Here is a 20,406-nt window from a genome sequence, read left to right on the forward strand (position 1 = left end):
ATATATATATAATCATGAAGATGTTTTGGATGCAAAAAGTTTTTACTGTTATGTTGATGTGGGCCTAATCTTAAGAACGAGGGGAGAAGTACTGTTTCATGTTGGACAATGTTCAACACTGTTGAATGTTTTAAAAGAAAAAGCCTGTAGGTAAAAGATGTGACTTGATCAGTGCCAGCACTCAGTGTTCCTTCACTGCTTCAAAGAAGGAAAGAAAGATAGGGGAGGGAAAGGGACAACAATAAAACACGCACAAGCAAATCGAGCATGTGAGGGGAAAAGATTTGTTCTTAAGATAGCAACCATAAAGGTGGTGTTCCCAGAACTGCTTTGACATCAGTGAAAGAAGAATGTAATTGACTAATGAGAGGAAACAAGACTGTGCACTTTTCAGTGCCACAGTGGAACTGCATGTGTGTGTTTATAAGTGGACTAGAATGAAAAAAAAAGTGAGATGCAAATGATGAAATGCCTAAAAACGGAATACAAATGATCTAATTGCCTTATTTTTTTGATTTATTGTATAATCTGAAATGGATGCAAATGTATTTTTACTTTTTTTGGTCCAGAAAAATCATTTGATATTATCTTGTGTAATTAATAAAAATATTAATATTGTAAGTACAAATTTAAAAGGTCATCAGTTTGTCATAGTTGGTGTTTATCTGTGTGCTTTGTTATCCTCATGTTTCCTGCTCTCTGTGTCAACTCTCACCCCTCCCTCAGCCAGCTCTGTGTTCTGCTGTTCCCTGACACCTGTTCCCACTAAGCAATCACTCAGGTGCCTCCACTTTACACATACCCCTGCTAACCAGTGTCACTTCTCCAACTACTCGCCAGATCATTCTACACACATTTCCCCAGAGTTGTCTTCCATGTCACCACCTGACTTCCTTGTTTATAAACTTTGTTGCACCACCAGTCTTTTTACTAATAACTTTTTTTTTTACCTTGAAGTCCTCCTGTGAGGTTCACTACCGCTGAAGTCGATGTTTTTCCTTAATTAAATATACTAAAGTGAAACTGCAATGCTTTGATTTGAATTTCACCTTACAATAACTTTCTTTCACCCCTTTTCAGAGGTGCTTCTCAAAATCTGATCTAACCCCATGTCTCTTTAAATCCAAACGAGGAGCCTCACACCACCCTCTCCAGCATCAAGACAAGTCTAATCTAGTTTATTAGCGGGGTTTACCACCAAGACTTGTCTCTCCAACCTTACACAACTAAATGAATTTAATGGCTAAAAAAGTGGATTTTTCCTGCTATGTCCCTTTTAAGTCATGCAAAAATGTTTCAAAAAAAGCACAAGAGGCTTCAAGTATTTCCTCTCACTTTTGTACAGTGAAAAGGTTTTGAGCCACCACTATTTTTTATATTTCATTTTGATAGCAATGCATAATGGTACTTACCAGGGAAGTATCAATTTAGAACCAAGTATAAACCCTGTACAGGATAACCAGTCATTTCATAATAGTCTAGTCATTTTGGGAACCTGATTTTAAAAAGAATGACAAAGCAGCCAGTATCCAAAAAATATCTTCAAAAGACTACAAGAAAGATTTGATAAATAGGTATTAAGACAACTTTAAAGGGTGGTGTTAGGTATTTTCCAGGCACATAGTTCAAATCTATACCACAATCAACTACGTTACCCTCAGTTTGATCTGAAAAACATGAAAATTAAAACTGACTTTCCATCATAGCCTATCTAAACACTTTGGAATTGGTCTCTGTCTCATTAAGAACCTCCTATCATTTGAGGCGTTTCCCACTTCAGCACATTTTAAAAAAAAAAAACGCTTCGGGGGAGGGATGCTCTGCGGGGCGGGAGCTCTGCTGCAGACTGAGCTCTAGGGAGGAGCTTTGTGCAAATAGGCGGCGCTTTGCACCAGCAAGTGTGTAGGTAGCTTCACATGGCTACCACAGGAGATTCAAGGATTTCTCAAACATGAAAGAATGAGTCACAGCAACACTCTGCGTATGTTTTTTTTATGAGGGAATGACATTATAGCATGACATAATGCTCAAAATAGTTGATTATGCATAATATCACCTGTCTTACAAAATAAAAAACAGGCTCCTATAGCACCACGATAAAGAAACGATGACTATCACAAATCGTACAGACATAAACATTATTGATTTGGACTAACATCAGTATGCTAATTTTATGGCAATGAAAGTGAAAACTTACCCTCTGCTTAAGTGAATAAGTACAAAAAGTTATTCATAACAAGTCCTCTAAATACCTTTGAACTGTCAAGCATCATTTGTGGCAAAGAAAAGAAAATAGTTTGGCATAGCTCCACTTCCTTTTCAGTTCTCTCCTCTCCTCCTTTGCTTTACTTTCTCTATACTTTCCTGTCTCGCTGTCTCCGAAAAGCATCATTTATCACTAAATGAACTGACATTGATGAATAGCCACACAGCGCGCTGTCAATCAAAATGAAATGCAATTAGAAATATGTGCAGAGTCGATGAAGAATTATTGGGAGTATTGGGGTATGCAATCCATATGACTGTTGGAGTTGATGTTCTACAAACACTACAGTCTTAATATGGATAAAAAACAGTATTGTGCAAAAGTTTCCAAGCAACCCCAGAAATTCTTTACACCCTATTTTCCTTTCAAAAAGCTAAACTTTTTTGCCGTCCTTTCAAGTGGTTTTAATCAATACCTCTCCAGGATTTCTGAAGGTCTCTTTAAAGTTTTTTTGTTCAACTTTGGTTACATTTTTTGTCGTTGTATCTCTCACCAGTGCAGCGTGTACTTAAAACAATAGAAAGGTAAACAAGCAGAGGACAAAAGAGGAAGTGTCAGGCCTAAAATGTATCTCCGGCAGATGAACTGTATCTGACAAGTATTTGAGAGTCACGTTTTGAAGGAGGACCTGACACAGGACACGAGTGCTGTCCCACATGTCCTTCAGCTCACCATCAATGTCGAGTTTTTAACTAATATCTCTGAGGGAATCACCTATTCGGTGCTGTGTCTATCTTTATGTGTGAAATCTTTTAATTTTTTTGTTTTGTTTTCTGTAGAATCTATTAAATATGTTAATGGGAATGGGACTTCGAAAAAGCTTGAGGAAAATCGTGTTTAAGATCAATTTAAAACATTACAAGAAAAAAGGAGAAAGAAATGGCTCAAGACTTTTGCACAGCACTGTGCATGAAAGTACAAGCCGTTTGTGTAAGTGAACATGAACAGATTTTAATGCACTTAGTTTTATAAAGCTATGGAGAAAGATAAAGCGTGTATGTGGTTTTAATAGCAGCCAGGGTTTAAATCAAAAGGTTTACAATGTCGTGTCAACTACTGTTTCTGTTTTAACCCGTGTTCTGATCATGGGATCATCTTTGATGTGCTTTATTGTATGTGTGCAGTATCTATACAGAGGCATTTAATGTGTGCCATTTTGTGGTAGCAAGTCTCTGCCCTTTAACAAATACTTGCGAGGGAGAGGGAGCAGACACCACACCATGATGTCATCGTCCCAGTGGAGCGGCAATACAAAGTGACTGTTTGAGATGATGGTGCAGTATGCTTTAGCAAGAGAGCATATGCTGCGATGTGCGCGTGTATTCGCAAGCCAGAGTTGTGTTTGCAAATGTGTACCAAGCTAGCAATCTCTATGGATTCTTATGATGTCATTGTCCCAGGAGGCCAGCCCTGCCAAGCCTAGTTTTCACAGGTGACAAGAAAACGCAGAGCGAGAGAGAAGAGGAGAGCAGAGCGTATGCTTGTTTGCACCTTTTGGCCATTTGTATGTTTCCGTTTGCATCAGTGCATTTTTAAGTGTGCAGTCATGAAGTTGTGTTTGCATACATTCTTTGCACTCAAAAGGTTTGCATGTAGACATTTATGCGTTTTTGTGTTTCTTTGTAGTTTGAGCTCTAACGCTGCCTTTAAGTGTATGTGCATAGACGCTTGTTTGTGTGCTCACCTGGGTCTTGATGATGTCATCATCCTGGTGGACTTGCAGGGCATATCCAGAGTTGCAGAAGATGGTGCAGCGGTCTCCGTTGTAGAAGTGGCGGCCGGGGCTACTGCACTTTAGCTCTGCATTGCGGATTAACGGTTCCTGGCAGTCAATGGCTTCGCAGGAATAATGTACACAACTACAAGGGTTGGGGTGCGTGTGTGTGTAGGGTGGGGGGTCGGTAGGGGAAAAATAAAGCGATAGAAAAAGAAAAGAGAAAGAAAAAAAAACACAACATTTTAAAGTCACAGCCAAGATACCGTCATGTTTTGGGGGGAAATAATGCTCGAAACTCAAACATGGAGGCAGTCACACATTTGCTCACAAACAAATTATGCACCAAGTGAACCACTTCCATCCATCAATGACTGTTTAACATATCAAATCAATAATCCACACGGAGAACAGATTGCCGCACGAGCACAAAGGAGGCGTCTCTGTGCACACAGTTTATGAAAAAGGAGCAACAGGATGGATCATGTGCAGGCTAAAGTGACAAAGTTTGGCCACTGTTTTGTATAAGAAGCCTGATGAAGAAGGCTTTAAATGCTGGAATGTTTGGATGCCCAGGGCACCTTTTTAACAGCAGTCCACATTCTACAGTATAGGGTTCCCTTATGAAGCAGGCGTGGGGACGGGGACGGGTTGTGGGGGGATACAAGTCTGGAGAAACATTGTTAAAACCATTTGCTGCAAGAATGTTTTTTTGTTCCAGTCCACTTTTTTTCTTCCGATGCAGGCATTCTCTTTCACTTTTTTTTCCTTTCTCTCCCTGATGAAAACCATGTTTTTACCTGCACCAGGCTCTTAATTTTCTACCTCTGTGCTGCTCTATTCCCATCCCACTTGGGAACCTATGTTGACCACAAAAATGAGCCGGAAAAGACTGTTTCTAAAACACATTAGTTGAAGTCCCCCTACATCTACACTCTTATCTTAATGGACAAACTGGGGAGAACCTTGAAAGCTTTTCTGGAGACGTTTTGACTTTGAACAAAACCTCCTTGTGGTTTCCTACTCGTCACTCTAAAGTTTACAACATAAATTACAATTAACTACCTGGAAAATGGCTCTCCTCCTCCTCTTCGGAAAAAATGAGAATAAATTATACACATCAAAAAGATTGAATGTTGTCATTGTTAGTGGCAAGGTGAGGACCCCAGTGCAGGGAGCAGGATGACGTCAGATTGATGGACGACAAGGGGAGTTTATTTAAAGCTTCAACTAAAGATCTATGGAGCAGAAAATTCAATGCTAACCAAAACATAAAGCAAAGAAATAAAAATATATAACTGGACAGAGCTTAAGAAAGTCTAAAAATCATGTGGAAGGTAATTAAAAGGAACAGCCACAAAACTAAGAAAATAATATACAGTGAAATGACTAATAAAATATGCAGATGGCAGCAATTAATTAGGCCAATCCAAGTGCAAAACAAGGCACTGGACAAAACTAAAAAGATCGGACATTAGAAAATTCTTACATCAACAGAAAAAATAGAGGACAAGTTACAAAGACAACACAATAAAAAAAAAAACAAAAAAATGAAACTAAACCAAGAAACAAAAGTACAATTGCCTTTTGAAAATGATAAATGAGAGAGATAGGCAAATGAAGCAGAAAAGGGAAAACACAACACACTACATGAACATATCCCTTGTAATAAATACACACACATAAATAACTTTTCAAAACAAAAAAAAGGGGGGGGGGGAGAAAAGTGTAAACAAAAAAAGTGCAAAAATCAGGCCAAAAAGAAAAACATACATGGGCGTATGCTTACAAATGAGTGTAGAGCATAAAACTGAGTCATGTTAATAGATCCTGTTGTTAACAGCTCAGTTAAAAAAGGATGTGGTGTTTAGTGGAGGCATATAAGTGTTACGGGAAATATGCAGTTCAGTTCAGGAGAATGATAGAAGGAAAAAAAACGGGAGGCACAAAAAAGGGTAGAATTAAGGAGCAGAAGATGGCAGTTTGCAGGGAAATAAGCTGATGTGAAAGTAAAGGATGAGAGGACAGGAGGGGATAGATCAGCTCTGTTAAATGTGAAATGGGGAGAAATGGGGAGAAGAGGAAAGTGAAGAAGAAGTAAGATGAAATTGGAAAGACTAGCAATTTGGGAAGTGAACCAAATACGAGTCTGATGATGGATTGGAACTAATCAAGGAACAGAAACAAATCAATACCAGAGAGAGACTAAGGGACTCAACCTGGAGTCATCACTGAACTAATGTAAGGACACCACACAATATCAAGTCACAAACCTATTGAAAATTATTCACTCTCAAGAAAAGTTGGCAGAGATTTGACTTCACAGCACATGAGCATAATGTTATCAAAAAGCATCTGGAAATGAGATGGAGAGGAGAGAGAATAAAAGAAAGAAAAGTCAGCAAGAAAGCTGGAAGAAAGCATTGTGTGGGTGCAAAACAAAAGTTCCTTGCTGATGCAGATAAGCTGAATTTTTAATCTATTTAGGAGCTTTTGGGATGACCTACAGGCACACAACAAAACCAAACAGATCTTTCACATCAAACAGATCTACTGATGACCAATTTTAGTTTATCACATTATTGGAAGCTAAGGAGCTATGTGCTTTTTTTAAAAGTTCCCAATAGGTAAATTGTTTGTTTTAAGCATAATCTGGAGGTAGAAGTTCATATCATTTGGTCAGCAAGGAAAATGTCAGGTAGAGGTCAACGAAAATAGTCTAAGAATAGCTTTAATAACTTTATTCAAAAAAAATTCTTAGAAATACAATGGGATCTGCTTCAGCATTTTTTATTTTCCTTTTTAGACTGTTTTACAGCTTTTAGTTGTCATTCTGCAACTTTTAGTTTTGAATATATACTGTATTTTGATACAGTTAGCTATAGGCTACTGGTTAGCTCATTTTAGCGTTTAGTTGTGCTATTGTTGTGCCTCTTTTGGTGATATGTGTTCTTGTTATTGTTTTTTTTTTTCGATTCAGCAATTTTTAGCTTTCATTTTGTTCTTTTTTAGCAATTGTTGCTCCTTTTTAACTCTTGCTGTTTTTAGCTTCTAATGCTTCTGTAAGTTTAAACTTTTGTATGTATAACTTTTGTTTTGCACCTTTTAGTTTCTGTTCTACTCGTTTTGGTTTCTGTTCTGTTTCTGTTCTCATTTTTTACTATCTACTTCAACAAATATTCACATTGCATTTTCACAGAAAATGTTATTACTTTACAGTTTTGCCCACAGCTCTTGCTTTTACTTTAAAGTTAATAATCATTGTTTTCAATAACCTTCAGATCTTGTGATTTTGTTGACTTTTTTAAACACAAAAGGAAAAATTGCAACATTGGAAACATGGTACCACTATATGAAACATCAACTTAAATGTCTACATGACGAGACAAACAACCACGCTACAAGTCAGAACTGAAAAAAAGAGAAGAAACATGTTCATTTGATGTTTTTTTTAAAGAAAATATGAGAAAAAAATCTGTTTTTCATGCAGTGTGAACTATAGCCAAACTCAATACAAACCAAGTTTCCACAGTAAACAATATTTAGTGCTGGAGGCAGAGCAGCAGTTCAGTTGTTGGGAATTTGCAGCTTTACAACCCAGGTTCAAATAACTAAATATTCTGTGGTGTGATTCTTGTGAGCTCAATTGTTTTACAGTTGTAGCTGTGAGTGCATTCAATAAGTAGCCGACAATGTTATTTAAAGCACACAATCAAATCTGTTTTTTTTTTTTTTGCTTTGTTTTGTTTTGTTTTGTTCAAGTTTTTTTTTCTGGTTCACCAATCAAATGCTTCATGTTAGAAAACATCAAATTGTGTCTGTCACTTTTTTTTGGCAACCACCCTTTTTCCTTCTGTTGAAATATACTACCCAGGTATATCTTTTAAAAATAAAAACAAAAAAAAAACTTTTAGAATAAATATGTTATTTTGTTATTTGTAATTAGGTTTGACTTGACAAAAATGAACAAATATTAAACATATAGCTGCTTTGTTAACTATATTTTCTTTTGACTTGCACTCAGTTTTGAGTTCCCTCATCAGTAGGAAACCTTTAAAAATACATAATCATTTGATTTCGTGTGTCTTGAATTTGGATGTGCGTGTGATATGAATCGTTCCAGCAGTGTTTCATCATTACTATTATTAATATTATTTCTTATAATTACCTTTGTCCTGTGGGGTTGTAGATCTCATTACTCTGGCAGCCACTTATTGTGATAGGGTCAAAAGACTGAAAGGACCTCAGGCCGACACCTGAGATGGCCACAAGACGACAGGCAAACATGACCAGGATAGCCTTGGTATGGTAAAAGGCCACTGACAGGTCATGTCTCACAGGGATCACCAGAGGGTTAGTGCGGCAGCTCAGACGCCACTCACCTGCAGAGAGGATATTAGAAGCCAAAGAACCAAAGACAAAACAAAGTAAACTGAAATTAAAACAAAGATGGAGACAGGGACTGAGGCAGACTTTAATCCAGCCCTGGAGAACATCAGTGATGACTAAATAAACTAGCATGCTAGTGTTGAACGGTGGTGCTCTAATAAAGACATTGGCAAGAAGTTTAAAAAAAGGAAGATGTGAGTGACACACATTCTGTAAGATACATGAGCTCAGCTTTCCATTCTGTCATGCTTAACAGTCTGATTCCACAGGTGAATAAAGTGCAAATTTGAAACTACAGAGTTCTCACCCAGACTGTGGACACCCTCCTTGCTGTCGAGCAACTGAACAGTAATGTTGCACTGTGTGTGGTCAATGAAGGCAGTCCCATCCGCAGCCAAATGTATAATCACTGCTGCTGCCACCATGGGTCGAGAAAAGTGTGCCTACGTGAAAGAAAACAAATTGTTTTCAACTAAATAAAATTCACCAAAACTTCCTGATAAGTCTTTTTCAGGAAGCTGACACCAAATATGGAGTAGCAGTCATTAGATATGAAATTCTAAATGTTAATATTACTTCATCTCCCTTGTTCATGTCTCCAGTTTTAACCATTTTGGTAGTGGATGAGTGGCTTTCAACCATTTCTCCCCTAACTTCAAAATCTGCTAATATTTATTCACATAAATGTCTTGTCAAATCAGAGGAGCCATAAATTAGAGTGCTCGTAAAATAAAAAGTGATTGTGCCATTTTGCGGTTAATGGTGAGTGTCCACAGGGGCCCTCAAGGTGTCGAAGGTCACATCACTTTTCAGCACTGACTGCTTGAAAAGTGACACCAGGCAGTGTTATAACAGGAGATTTATTGAAGCTCTCTTTCATTGAATACAGACATTTGCTCAGCCTGAACCTAAATGAATGAACATTATTATTCAAGTATTGTTAAAATGAGTTTAAGGTTAAACCAGATTAGTATGGATGCTCATTTGGACTTTTTGTTCTTATGTATTGGATAAATTAAAGAAAAAAAAATAAAGCAAAGGCAACAAAGGGGCTCAATAATTAATGAGTTATAAATTCAAGTTAAAAGTTGCTGAGAGTTTTCACAAAAAGGACAGCCATACTGAGTCCTTTATTTATCTAGCTTGGCCTTTACTTGAGTCAAGCTCCAGCTGCCCTTGGGTCAAAATGACAGGAGGGTTAATTTAACACGATGCTGATTATAAAAACAATGATTGAAGGGAATATAAAATAAAGATACACTAGCTGACTTTCCATCCAATTTTAATGCACATTTTGAGCAAACTTTTAAAATGTCACAAAAAAAAAACGAAATTCACATCAGATGTGTTTCCATCAACTGACTCGAAACAAATAAACCAGGCTATGCAAAGTGTATACGTCAGACATTGACATTACGCATGGCTGTAGTAAACAAGAAGTAAAGTCGCAAAATTGCAGGTACTGCACATCTCAGGACAATGGAGAGAACTTACCAGGAATGTGTTGCTGTCGGGAAATTTGTAATTATTCTGTCACATCAACTAGTATTGGCAATGTTACATGCTGTCTGGTAGAAAAAGAAATGCAATTCCTTCAAGTTATGGGAATATCTGAGAAGATGCTGACAGGGGGAGGAGGGTCCAGTTGCAGCCACAGCCAGTACAATTATTGGACAGTGCTTTAAATAGATAATGCACTCTATTAAAACAAGTTACATGTGAAAAACCTGGTTACCTGCATCTATGATCATTGTACAGTTCCATTCCGAATTAACAAATCAAGTAATGTGATGCATGCTGACAAAAAGGATTTTGCTCACTGTGAAACATTAACAAGGTTCACAAATGGAGGGAGTCATAAAATAGGTGAACTGATAGTGTGCTGAAGCATAACATCGATTACTTAATGCCTGAAGAACTGAAAGTGCCTTATTCACATAAAGCTTCATCAATATCAAATAGCAGAAGAGTACGTAACAGTAGTGATATTTCACCAAAATGTCTTTTTTTATTCAGGTGTAACATGAAACTGTTTATAATAAATATTATTCTTACCTTCAGCCAGTATGTAGTATATCCATAACTTGATTGATCAGCTTCGCGACAGGGGAACCATGCGTACTGAGAGACTCCATCAGATAGATCAAAAACCTTTGACTGACATGTCTAGGGAAACACAAAAGTATAGAAAATTATAGTTAGAGTTCATTGTAATGCTACCTGTCACATCTATTCATGGATTTGTGGATAATTAACCATTAAAAAGCTTCAAGAATCACTGGTGACTGCTGCCTCTTTCCAGTGGGACATGCCCTGAAAACGTCCAGGAGGCAACTTAATTAGATGCCTAAACCATCTCACTTGACTCTTTGATGCAAAGGTGCTACTCTGCTCAAGTTTTCCCTGAATGACGAAGCGCCTCACCCTATCTCTAAAGCAGAGCCTGTCCATTCTCTGACGGAAGCTCATTTCTGCCGGGATCTCGTTCTTTAAGTCAGGATGCAAACCTCACAACGAAAGGTGAGGTTTGGAACATAGACAGACCAGTAAAGTGAGAGCTTTGCCTTTCGACTCAGCTCTGTCTTCACCACGGCTGATCGAGGCAACATTCTCATTACTGATAGAGATCCCAGTCTGATGATCCACCTCCCACCCCATCCTACCATCACTTGAACAAGACATCCAAAAACTTACAACCTTTCCACCTGTTGAGTTACTTCTATATTTTCCTCTTTCTTTTATTTCATTCTATTCTTTTGTGGGGGACAATGGGGCAGTGATGTTTTTTGTTTGTTTTGCTTGTTTATTTTAGTTTTTTTTTTTAGCCCACGAGGCAACATGGGGGATTTTTTTTTCTTTCGCGTTCCCACACAATAGTATTGCGTTACCTTACAATACTGTTTGCATTCCCTCGCAAAAGTCATTTATCACTGTTGTGCCTGCCAGTTTATTAACACATTTACATGTTCACCCTTAGCGAGTTAGCCTACTACTTTAATTCAGCTTCAGAATGAATATATATCACACAACCATGCATGGAAGTATGTCATATGCCGATATTTTAACACAGTGCAGCCACACAACATCAATGTCAATTTCACAAACTTGTGGTGACACATCCTGTTTTGGTAACCGGATATTTCAAAAATAAAAGTCTGATTTAATTCAGTTAATTTACAAAACAAACTTTTGCATGGGAATGCAAAGCAATTTTGCGAGGTAGCGCAAAAAGTTTTGCAAGGCAATGCAAAATATTGTGAGGTAACGCAGTAGTATTGCGAGGTAACGCAATAGTATTGCTTGGGAACGCAAAAGAAAAAAATCCCACATGTCCCCTCGCAGGCTCCGTACTCACAAATATTTTGGTAGCATTTTGCAGTTCTTGGGTTTGGTTTGATTTCGTTTGGTTTGGTTTGGTTTGGTTTGGTTTGGTTCTGAACACAGTAAAGTTGGTCAGTGAAGACACAAACACATTTTTATATGAATGTACCAGGGTATGTAGGGAACTAATTCAAGATTCCACTTTTTTGTATTAAAAAATGATCAAAATGTAGGAATAAATTAAGAAAAGATCATAAATTTCAATGAATAAAACCATATTTTGGTCAGAGTCTTGGCCCTCAGACAATGCTGTGACCCCTTCTTTTAAACATCTGTCAGCTGCTTTGCAGCTGTTTTAGCAGATGTGCCTTGTGAGAAGTGCCGATTGTTTTTTTGTCCTGTCAACAAACTTTAGCATCTTGTGTGATGTGCCACATGATCCATATCCTTCTCCCTTCTGTCTCTGCTCATGCTTTGTACTAGTGTCTGTTTAATGTACTCACCATGTTCTGGCCTGTTAAAGATCATTTCAAACCTGTGTACAAGCCGTGTAGCCATGTACTCCAAGCTCCAGTTTGATGACGTGAGTGATTTGGCCAATGTCTGAACAATGTGATTTAATACTGCAAGAGTATGTCTGCAGGTGAATAAAGTACTGTTTTACCAAAATATTTCAACAAAAGCCACCTTAAAGGTTGTTCTTGGTTTTTGAATGTTATTACCACGCAGCAATCAAGATGTGATTACAGCAAAGCTTAATTGTTTTTATTTAGGTGTATGTTTTAAGTTATAGTCAAAAGTTTTCACTCTTATAGCCAAATATCCCTTTGTACCAGTAAAAAACTGTAACCACACAGACAGATGTGTCAGGTGAAACACGTGTAGAGCACCATACCTGTATGCTGTATTTAAAGTCATCAAATGTGACCTCAGATTACCACTGTGTTGCCCTTGAGCAGCAGCAACATAGGTCAACAGAGCCAAAAACAAAAACCTACAGTTCAAACAGCATTAAGTAGATGTCTCTGTTGTTTTAAATAAGATAAAATTAGATAAAAGACAAATATATATACACTGCTCAAAAAAATAAAGGGAACACTTAAACAACGCACGCTAAGTCCAAGTAAATCAAACTTTTGTGAAGCAAATTCAACTCTGTATAGAACAAAGTACTCAATGCGAATATTTCATTGATTAAGATCGGGAGTTAGCGTGCGTTGTTTAAGTGTTCCCTTTATTTTTTTTGAGCAGTGTATATGTATAGAATTGTATTCTGATATTGTTCCTTAATTTTCATCTTTTTTAAAATAAAAAAAGAATATCATGCATGCATGGGTTTTCTCTGGGCATTCTGGCTTTCTCCCACAGACAAAAAACATGACTGTTAGGTTAACTGGTAACTCTAAATTGTCTCTAGGTGTGAGAGAGTGAATGTGTGACCCTGTGATGGGCTTGCAACCTGTCCAGGGCATACCCCACCCCTTGCAGAGTGACTGCTGGTTATGGGCACCAGTGACCCCCATGACCCTGAAAGGAAGAAGCGGGTATAGATAATGGATGGATATTTCTTATTGGGTAAAAAAATGCAATTATTACATTTTCTCAAAAACTCATATGCACAAGTTTCCATTTCATCATTCAAAACAAAGGACTTATATGAGGGACATAAAAGACAAAACAAATTTTAAAGACTAAATGCTCTGGTAGTCTTTGCACTGTTACAGTTTTATATTGAAAATAACTGTTTTCTGGAGTAATAAAGCTTAATGTGACATATATGAAATTTTCAAGACAATAAAAATGTGTATGTCTGTAAATCTGAAGCAGTGATAGAAGAACATGAACACACTTCAATTACTTTGTGAAAAGTGCCCATTTATAGATCCCATCTAGTCATAAAAAATACCCACTCTGATTTAAAAGGTTTATAAAATAGAGTTTTGGGGAAGCCGGACAAACTTTAAGATCTAGAAAGGTAAATTATCATTCATATCAGTTTCTTTTTTACAGGAGCTCTGATAAAAAAGTAATGTGATGATCAAATGTTATATTGACAGAGATGTTTAAAGTGAAAATATGGCTCTTTGGTTTCTCTCTAGATGTGGAAAAATCAACTTGTGAACCAGCGCCTGAAGACGGTGAGGTCTGGCGATCTCTGCTCAGAGTTTTGGCTCAAAACCAGCGTACACATGGTTAAAAAAATGATGATAGAGGAAAATTAATGAAGTGAATTTAAAACATCAATAACGGCATGACAAATTTAATTATGCCAAAGTCACCTAATTAGTGCCCTGCTAACAAAAAGGAAAATCCAAAAACCCCATCTGGGGTTTGTGTTACCTCATTAGCATTGCAAAAGTGTGGTGAGAAACCAAGATTGAAAGGATGTGAAGAAAACAGGAATGTGAAGATGTCAGAGTTCATTTGAATATGCAGGAAAAAGTAGCAGAGAGACCAAAAAACACATATAACAGATCGTAAAAGATTATTGAGCAATAGATAAACACAAATAAGTGGAAGAAAGGGCATGCAGTCAAGGACAGTGAGTTTCGCCAGCTGCCCTGAGCTGGTGAAATGAGACACCAGTAACATGAGAGTTTTGCTAGAGAAGCTCTGCTGCAAGATCCTGCCACCATGGAAAACTGGCCAGACCAGCTATACATCAGTATATCTGTCCTTTGAATCTGTTGATGTGACCTTTCTGCTCAAAGCTGAAGTGGCAGAAACAAGAAGTACAGTTTTAAAAAAAAACAAACACAAGAACAGTCAACATGTTTTTTATTTTGTTTTTTAAGATAAAGATTTAGTAAAGATAAGTTGTGCCCAATCTGGTCCTCAAGGTCCACCATCTAAAACAGGGATAGTCAATTCTGGTCCTTGAGGGCAGCAGCCCTGCATGTTTTACATGCTTCTCTGCTCCAACATACCTGATTTGAGTGAATGGATGATTTTCAGGCTTCTGCAGAAGAGGTGATTCACTGACTCAATCAGGTGTGTTAGAGAAGGCAAACAAGTAAAACATGCAGGGCTGCAGACCTTAAAGACCAAGACTGACTATCCCTGATCTAAATCATGCAGGTTAGTGTCTCTATGATTGGGCAACACTGGGGCAAATCATCATCTTAACTATAACTGATAATTTTCTGAAACTGGTTTTTGTGTTAAAGAGGAGTGGGCTGACTTCGACCCCCCTCCCCCCTCCCCGCTGTCTCGGTCCAATCAGAAGTCACCTGAGTGGACAGACGATGCACAAGTTCCAGATTGGGTTGGTTTGAGAAAGAGCCTTATGTTTCAAGTTGTGAATACAACAAGACAAAAAAAGACGAAGAACACAAATACAAACCCAAGAACCAAACTCGTTCTTGGACTGACGACAAAGTGGAGCATCTGCCTTGTGTCACATTAAAAGACAAGACCACAAAAATGCGGGCCAGTGTTGTCTGAGTCATGTCTGTCCAAATACGTACGCAGACATATTGGACAATTTCAGGCACATTATCCTCACAATTTTAAAAGAAAATCAGGGTAAATTATTTAAAAACATGCCTGTTAACTATTCCCATTTTCCATATTTTGAAATGTAAACATTATATATGTTTTAAGCTTTTTTGCAACATTTACCTTAGACTTGCTGATAGATCAATGAAGCTTTTTGCTCTTATATTATTTGATATAATAGGGGTTTTGTTTTGATATAATAGGGGTTTTGTTCACTTTTTTAAAGCAATGGTATTATTAATCAGCCTTGTCTACTCAATGAACACATTGAACTTATATGCAGTCCACAAAGTCTTTGCTGTAGTTGAAAAAATAATGTCTGCAGCACAAACACAAGCCTGTGATGTGTCGTTGTTGTGTCTGCCAAGCTTAGAGTCGTAGATAAGGTCAGAGGTGTGTCAGTGACATCATAGTTTTATGGAAACGCTGTTTTCATGTGGGCACAAGACTAAAACAAGAAAAAACAGAGAACACTTTTACGTAATTGTAAAAATGTTTCTGTATGAATGGGACTTTAATGAATAAAAATATAACCAATCAATAAACACATAAAAACTAAAAGTTTACTGGACATTATCAACGATAACCCTTCACAGAAAGGTAGCTGAGAAAAGCTTATTTTCTTCAGTTGTAAAGTGACAACTTCCTTGTGTAAATGAAAGTGGCAACAGCCAAGACCTTTCTGAGCACCCCTCCTCCTCTCTGACTTTCCCGCCCTCCGGCAAACATCCCCCCTTCTTAAAAAGCATCACACCAGTGGGAGGCAATTCACATGTGCCCCATGGCTCATTACACTTCCTTTCATCCCACAACTCCTCCATCCCCCATGCAAAAGCAGAATCACACTAAGCCAGATGAATTTGTCATTGATTTGATGCTGTCATTGACAATAGGTGGAAAGGTGTTAATAGCAGTCCAATTTTGCACCCATCTGGTACTCAGGTACATTGTTCCATGCACTCAAATTCTGTTTGTTCATCAATAAACCTTTATTCTCTCTGGGGTCACCTCAGGACCTTAAGGAGCCTCTTACAGCTGGCTGGCTGAATAAAACTTAAACTGAGTTTCTGTCAGGACTGACACATAAAGAGTGGCAAATATTCCCATTTGCTTGTTCAATGACGGTAAATAAATGTTGTCATTTAAGCAAAAACAGATGTCACTGGAGAGTGTAGGAAGTATGAGCACTGATAAAATGGGTGAATTTTCTATGAAAACCCTTTAGAAAAACATCTCAGATGAGAAAGTATAAAGGCTGGTTTCTACATAAACAAAACCAGAGACAGTGGATCATGTGCCATTTCAGACATCTATATAAACAACAACAGCGTTAGCAGGATAGATTGTTGTTGTTTGGTTTTTTTTTAACTCCATGATGTATCAGACATTTGAAGAGAGGCTCTTGTTGTTGCATAGTGAATCTGAGGAAACTTGTTTGTTTGTTTGTTTGTTTGTTTGTTTGTTTGTTTTTTTGTTTGTTTATCCTGATGCATCTCAGTAATCCAGGTAGAAAAAATCAAAAAGAAAAAATAAGTAGGTCCTCTGGATGAGTTCTTCTTAATTAAATGTTTTGTCTCTCCTCCAAGAGACTTCTTCAGTCTGATGATTTTCAGGTGAGCTCAGCCTTATAAGCACTGCCTCCACCTGGACAAACAGGTTAGTCACATGCAAAAGAGGGCCATCGATTAACAATAGGCTTGATTGGCTCTATTGTTCATAGAGGGTCATGTCCCCCATCACCTGACCCGTGTTTTGCTATGTGTATGTAGTGTAGGAGGAGGACAACTGGACACGAAGGCCTCCACCTCTGTTTAATGGTGGAYGGTTTTTCTTCACAAAGATGGCTTCCTTTACTCCTCTCTCAAACCAACGTTCCTTTCTATCAAGGATAACAACCGGCTTCTGGGGTCACACAATGCAAACCAACATGGTTTGCAAGACAGAGTTCTAATTGGAGGCAATACAAGATGCAATTATGTAATTTTCATCTTGCAAGATTAAAAAGCGCTCAGTTTGGTCAATTGGCAGCCGATCGGCAGCCGACCAGACGTTGCACGGTCAAGTGGTTGTTCAGCATTTGTTTTGCACACACCTTTCATAGTTTCTGAGATGCACCGAGCCGACTTTTTATGAGACAGATTTCTTTGGGGAAAAACATTGGTTTTATCACCATCCATGAGTTTTTGGCCGTTTGACTATCTTTATAAACGTCTGCTTCTGGGTAGCCTAAATGGGCGGCATCTGGAAGCATTTTTTTAAGTAAATGGTTGAAGCAAAATACAGTGCATATACAATACTTCCACAAACTTCTGACCAATCAAAGGTAAAAAGTAAAAAGTTTAAAAAAAATTTGGCCAGCAGGTTGCGATAGGAAGAGGCACCGGAACAGGTTCAGTGTAAACACTGAACTAAACTATGATGTCAGATAATTCATTAATCACCTCTAATTACACAACAACTTCCAGATCGACATGTTATAACAGGGGTGTCAAACTCATTTTCACCAAGGGCCACATGAGCGTTATGGTGGCCCTTGAAGGGCCACTTGTCTTGAACTTTGATGTTTCATGTTTAACTTTGACTAAACAGTTTTAACACATCCTCTTTTAAACACTGATAAGAACTATGTGTATGACTGACTAAATCTTAAATAAATACAGAAATATTATTAAAAGTAAAACAAATAAAGTTTTACTCGCTGATGAGTTTCTAGTGAGTAGCTGCATTATGGCAGATTTACTTTATGTTTGATGATGACTTTAAAGCAGCTTATTTTCAGACATTATTACTGTGATATCCAACTAAATTGCTGTTTCTTCAAGCCAACAGCTCAGGGACAGGATTTTTTTAAATTTATTTTTATTTCAGTTATTTTTATTAAATTAATTTTGTTGCATTTAACCACAAACTTAAAGTTTACCATTGATATAAGAAACAAATTTCATGTTAAGTTAAAAAAGAAAAAAATTGGGGGGGGGGGGGGGGTTGTGCCCCCCTGACGGGCCACACGGGAGTCACTCGTGGGCCACATTTGGCTCACGGGCCTTGTGTTTAACACGTGTGTTATAAGAAGCATCCGTGTTTCGCTAACTCTGTAAACAAACAGCAACCTGAAGTTTAAATTAGCCTTAATACAAATAATTTGATTAGGTATTTGAAATTGTTACATTATGAGTATTATGACTGTCATGAGTTTTGTTCATGGATGGATTGCAACAATTTCTGTTCATATTAATTTTTTTCATTATATATTTTTATATTTTATATTTTTTTCATTTCAGAGTAAAAATGATTTCTGTTTTTCAAACTGATTAAAGATATTTGTTGAAAACAATACAAAAAAAAAAAACGCTTCGACTAAGATAGCCTTTTGTAGCCTACCATTTATTCTAACCATGATTTTCTTAATTTTGAAAAATAATAGAGATACAATAGTTTCTTTGTGTGGATTTTGTTGCATTTTATTTGTAAATTAGTTATATTTAAGGTGCATTAAAGTATTAAAGTACAGGAAGAATTGTGTTTAGTTTTATGTGTAGAGAAAATTACGGTATACAAAATATCTAAGACCTGATGTTCTTGTGAATATTTTTTATTTTCACTGTAAAGAGTTATTTTTATATTTAGCTCGTTTTAGCAATAAATATGCCAAATAATAACTTTTTCTCATTTTGACGGTTGATCGTTTTGTCGGTTTCCAAACCTCGCTAATATTTTACCGTACATGGACTGAAACTGTTGTTTGACTTACAGACGCTAAATGATGGAACAAAACAAATTCTCACTTTTCCTGACAGCCAATCACAGAGATGAGTTGAGCTCCTTAACTACCAAACACACACAAACACAATCACGCACACATAGTTACACACATGGTCTTAATATTTACCAGCTGGCTAGTCAAACTGGCAACAGCCAACTTGAATTCTGCAGACACAAACTGATGTTTGTAAATCACCACTTTAGATAAAAGCGGCACTAAGTGTCTGAAGCCAAAGGGAAACCAAAGGGATAAAGGGAAAGCGAGAGGGCAACTGTCAGACTCGCTGCCCTAAAATTATGTCTGTACTGTAAAAACACTCACTGAGAACATAAAGCAAAACATAAACTTGTAAAGAAGGAAACAGAGAGAAGCTGTGAGCAAGGGCAGAGAAACGACAGCAATAATGGTTGTAATAGCAGAAAGTAACTCAACAGTGTGCAAATTTCCCCACAGTGGGATCAATTAAGTTTTATCTTATCTTATCTTATCTTATCTCTCAACTACTTTTCCTTTCAGTGCTAAGGCAGGGTTAGATCCCAGGAAGTTTGCAGTCACTATATCCATTTAGAAGCAGGTATGAAACTGAAATAGAAAGACAAGCGTCATGCAAACACACTGCTCTATCAATCACAGATCTATTTTGCTTCCATAAGGAACATTTTGGATCAATAAATCTATAAACATAGCATCAAAAAGAAAAGAAAACTCCAAGGGAAGGACTTTTTTTCTCTTTGTTTAATGACTCCTTTGTAAATTTTAAAGTATTTTAATTTAGCCACAACACAGCTAAGAAAGTCAAATATTAAAGTTAGTATTGTAATACATTAACTTGTATAGGGCATCTATTTTTGTGTCATATTGCAGACAAAATAATACAAGTGTAAATAAAGTGCTCATTGAGTGTGAAGTACATGAATCGTTGGGTTACTGGTTGCTTTGTCGTCACATTGTGATCATGGGAACAACTCACATTGACACGTAGACAGTAATGAAAGCAGTATTGTGACAGTGAAATGTTAATGCAAATTAAACTTTTATTATTAGTAACAGTTGACTCACTGCCACAAAAACAGCTTTGAGTCATGGACACTGGAAGACAACACCTGCTGATTTCTACAAAACTTGTTTGTTTAAGAGTTTGTTGTTTGTTTTACCGTCAGATGTTAATTATCTCCCATCACCATAAGGCAAAGACATATAATCATGTTTTAGCCCATGTACGTGTGTGTTTGAGGAATTGTTTTTACCAAAATATGTCACGAACCACTGGACACGTCGTACAACTTTCAGAAATAATCAGTGAATGTGTCTCCACAATTGATAACCTTTTGAGCCATCATATTCAAAGATGGCCACCACAGTCAACTAACCTTAGTAAACACATAAATGACTTTAATTTGACTTGCTATAGTGTTCTAAATTTTAGTATGGTAGCAGATGAGAGTAATTAACAAC

At 37.3% G+C, this 20,406-nt stretch overlaps 1 protein-coding gene across 2 annotated transcripts in view; it reads right to left on the reverse strand.

Moving 5' to 3' along the window:
* The window catches only part of pappaa (pregnancy-associated plasma protein A, pappalysin 1a), an 88,822-nt gene that overhangs the window by 23,658 nt on the left and 44,758 nt on the right, over nt 1–20,406 (reverse strand). For both annotated transcript variants that reach the window (XM_014009390.1, XM_014009389.1), the window contains exons 11-14: nt 10,425–10,535; nt 8,677–8,812; nt 8,149–8,362; nt 3,951–4,125 (exon numbers count right to left, since the gene is read on the reverse strand). In XM_014009390.1, coding sequence (XP_013864844.1) covers nt 3,951–4,125; nt 8,149–8,362; nt 8,677–8,812; nt 10,425–10,535 — 636 coding nt within the window. The remainder of the gene's footprint in view (nt 1–3,950; nt 4,126–8,148; nt 8,363–8,676; nt 8,813–10,424; nt 10,536–20,406) is intronic.

The sequence above is a fragment of the Austrofundulus limnaeus genome, unplaced genomic scaffold, assembly GCF_001266775.1.
Source record: "Austrofundulus limnaeus strain Quisiro unplaced genomic scaffold, Austrofundulus_limnaeus-1.0 Scaffold57, whole genome shotgun sequence".
Classification (NCBI taxonomy): Eukaryota; Metazoa; Chordata; class Actinopteri; order Cyprinodontiformes; family Rivulidae; genus Austrofundulus; species Austrofundulus limnaeus.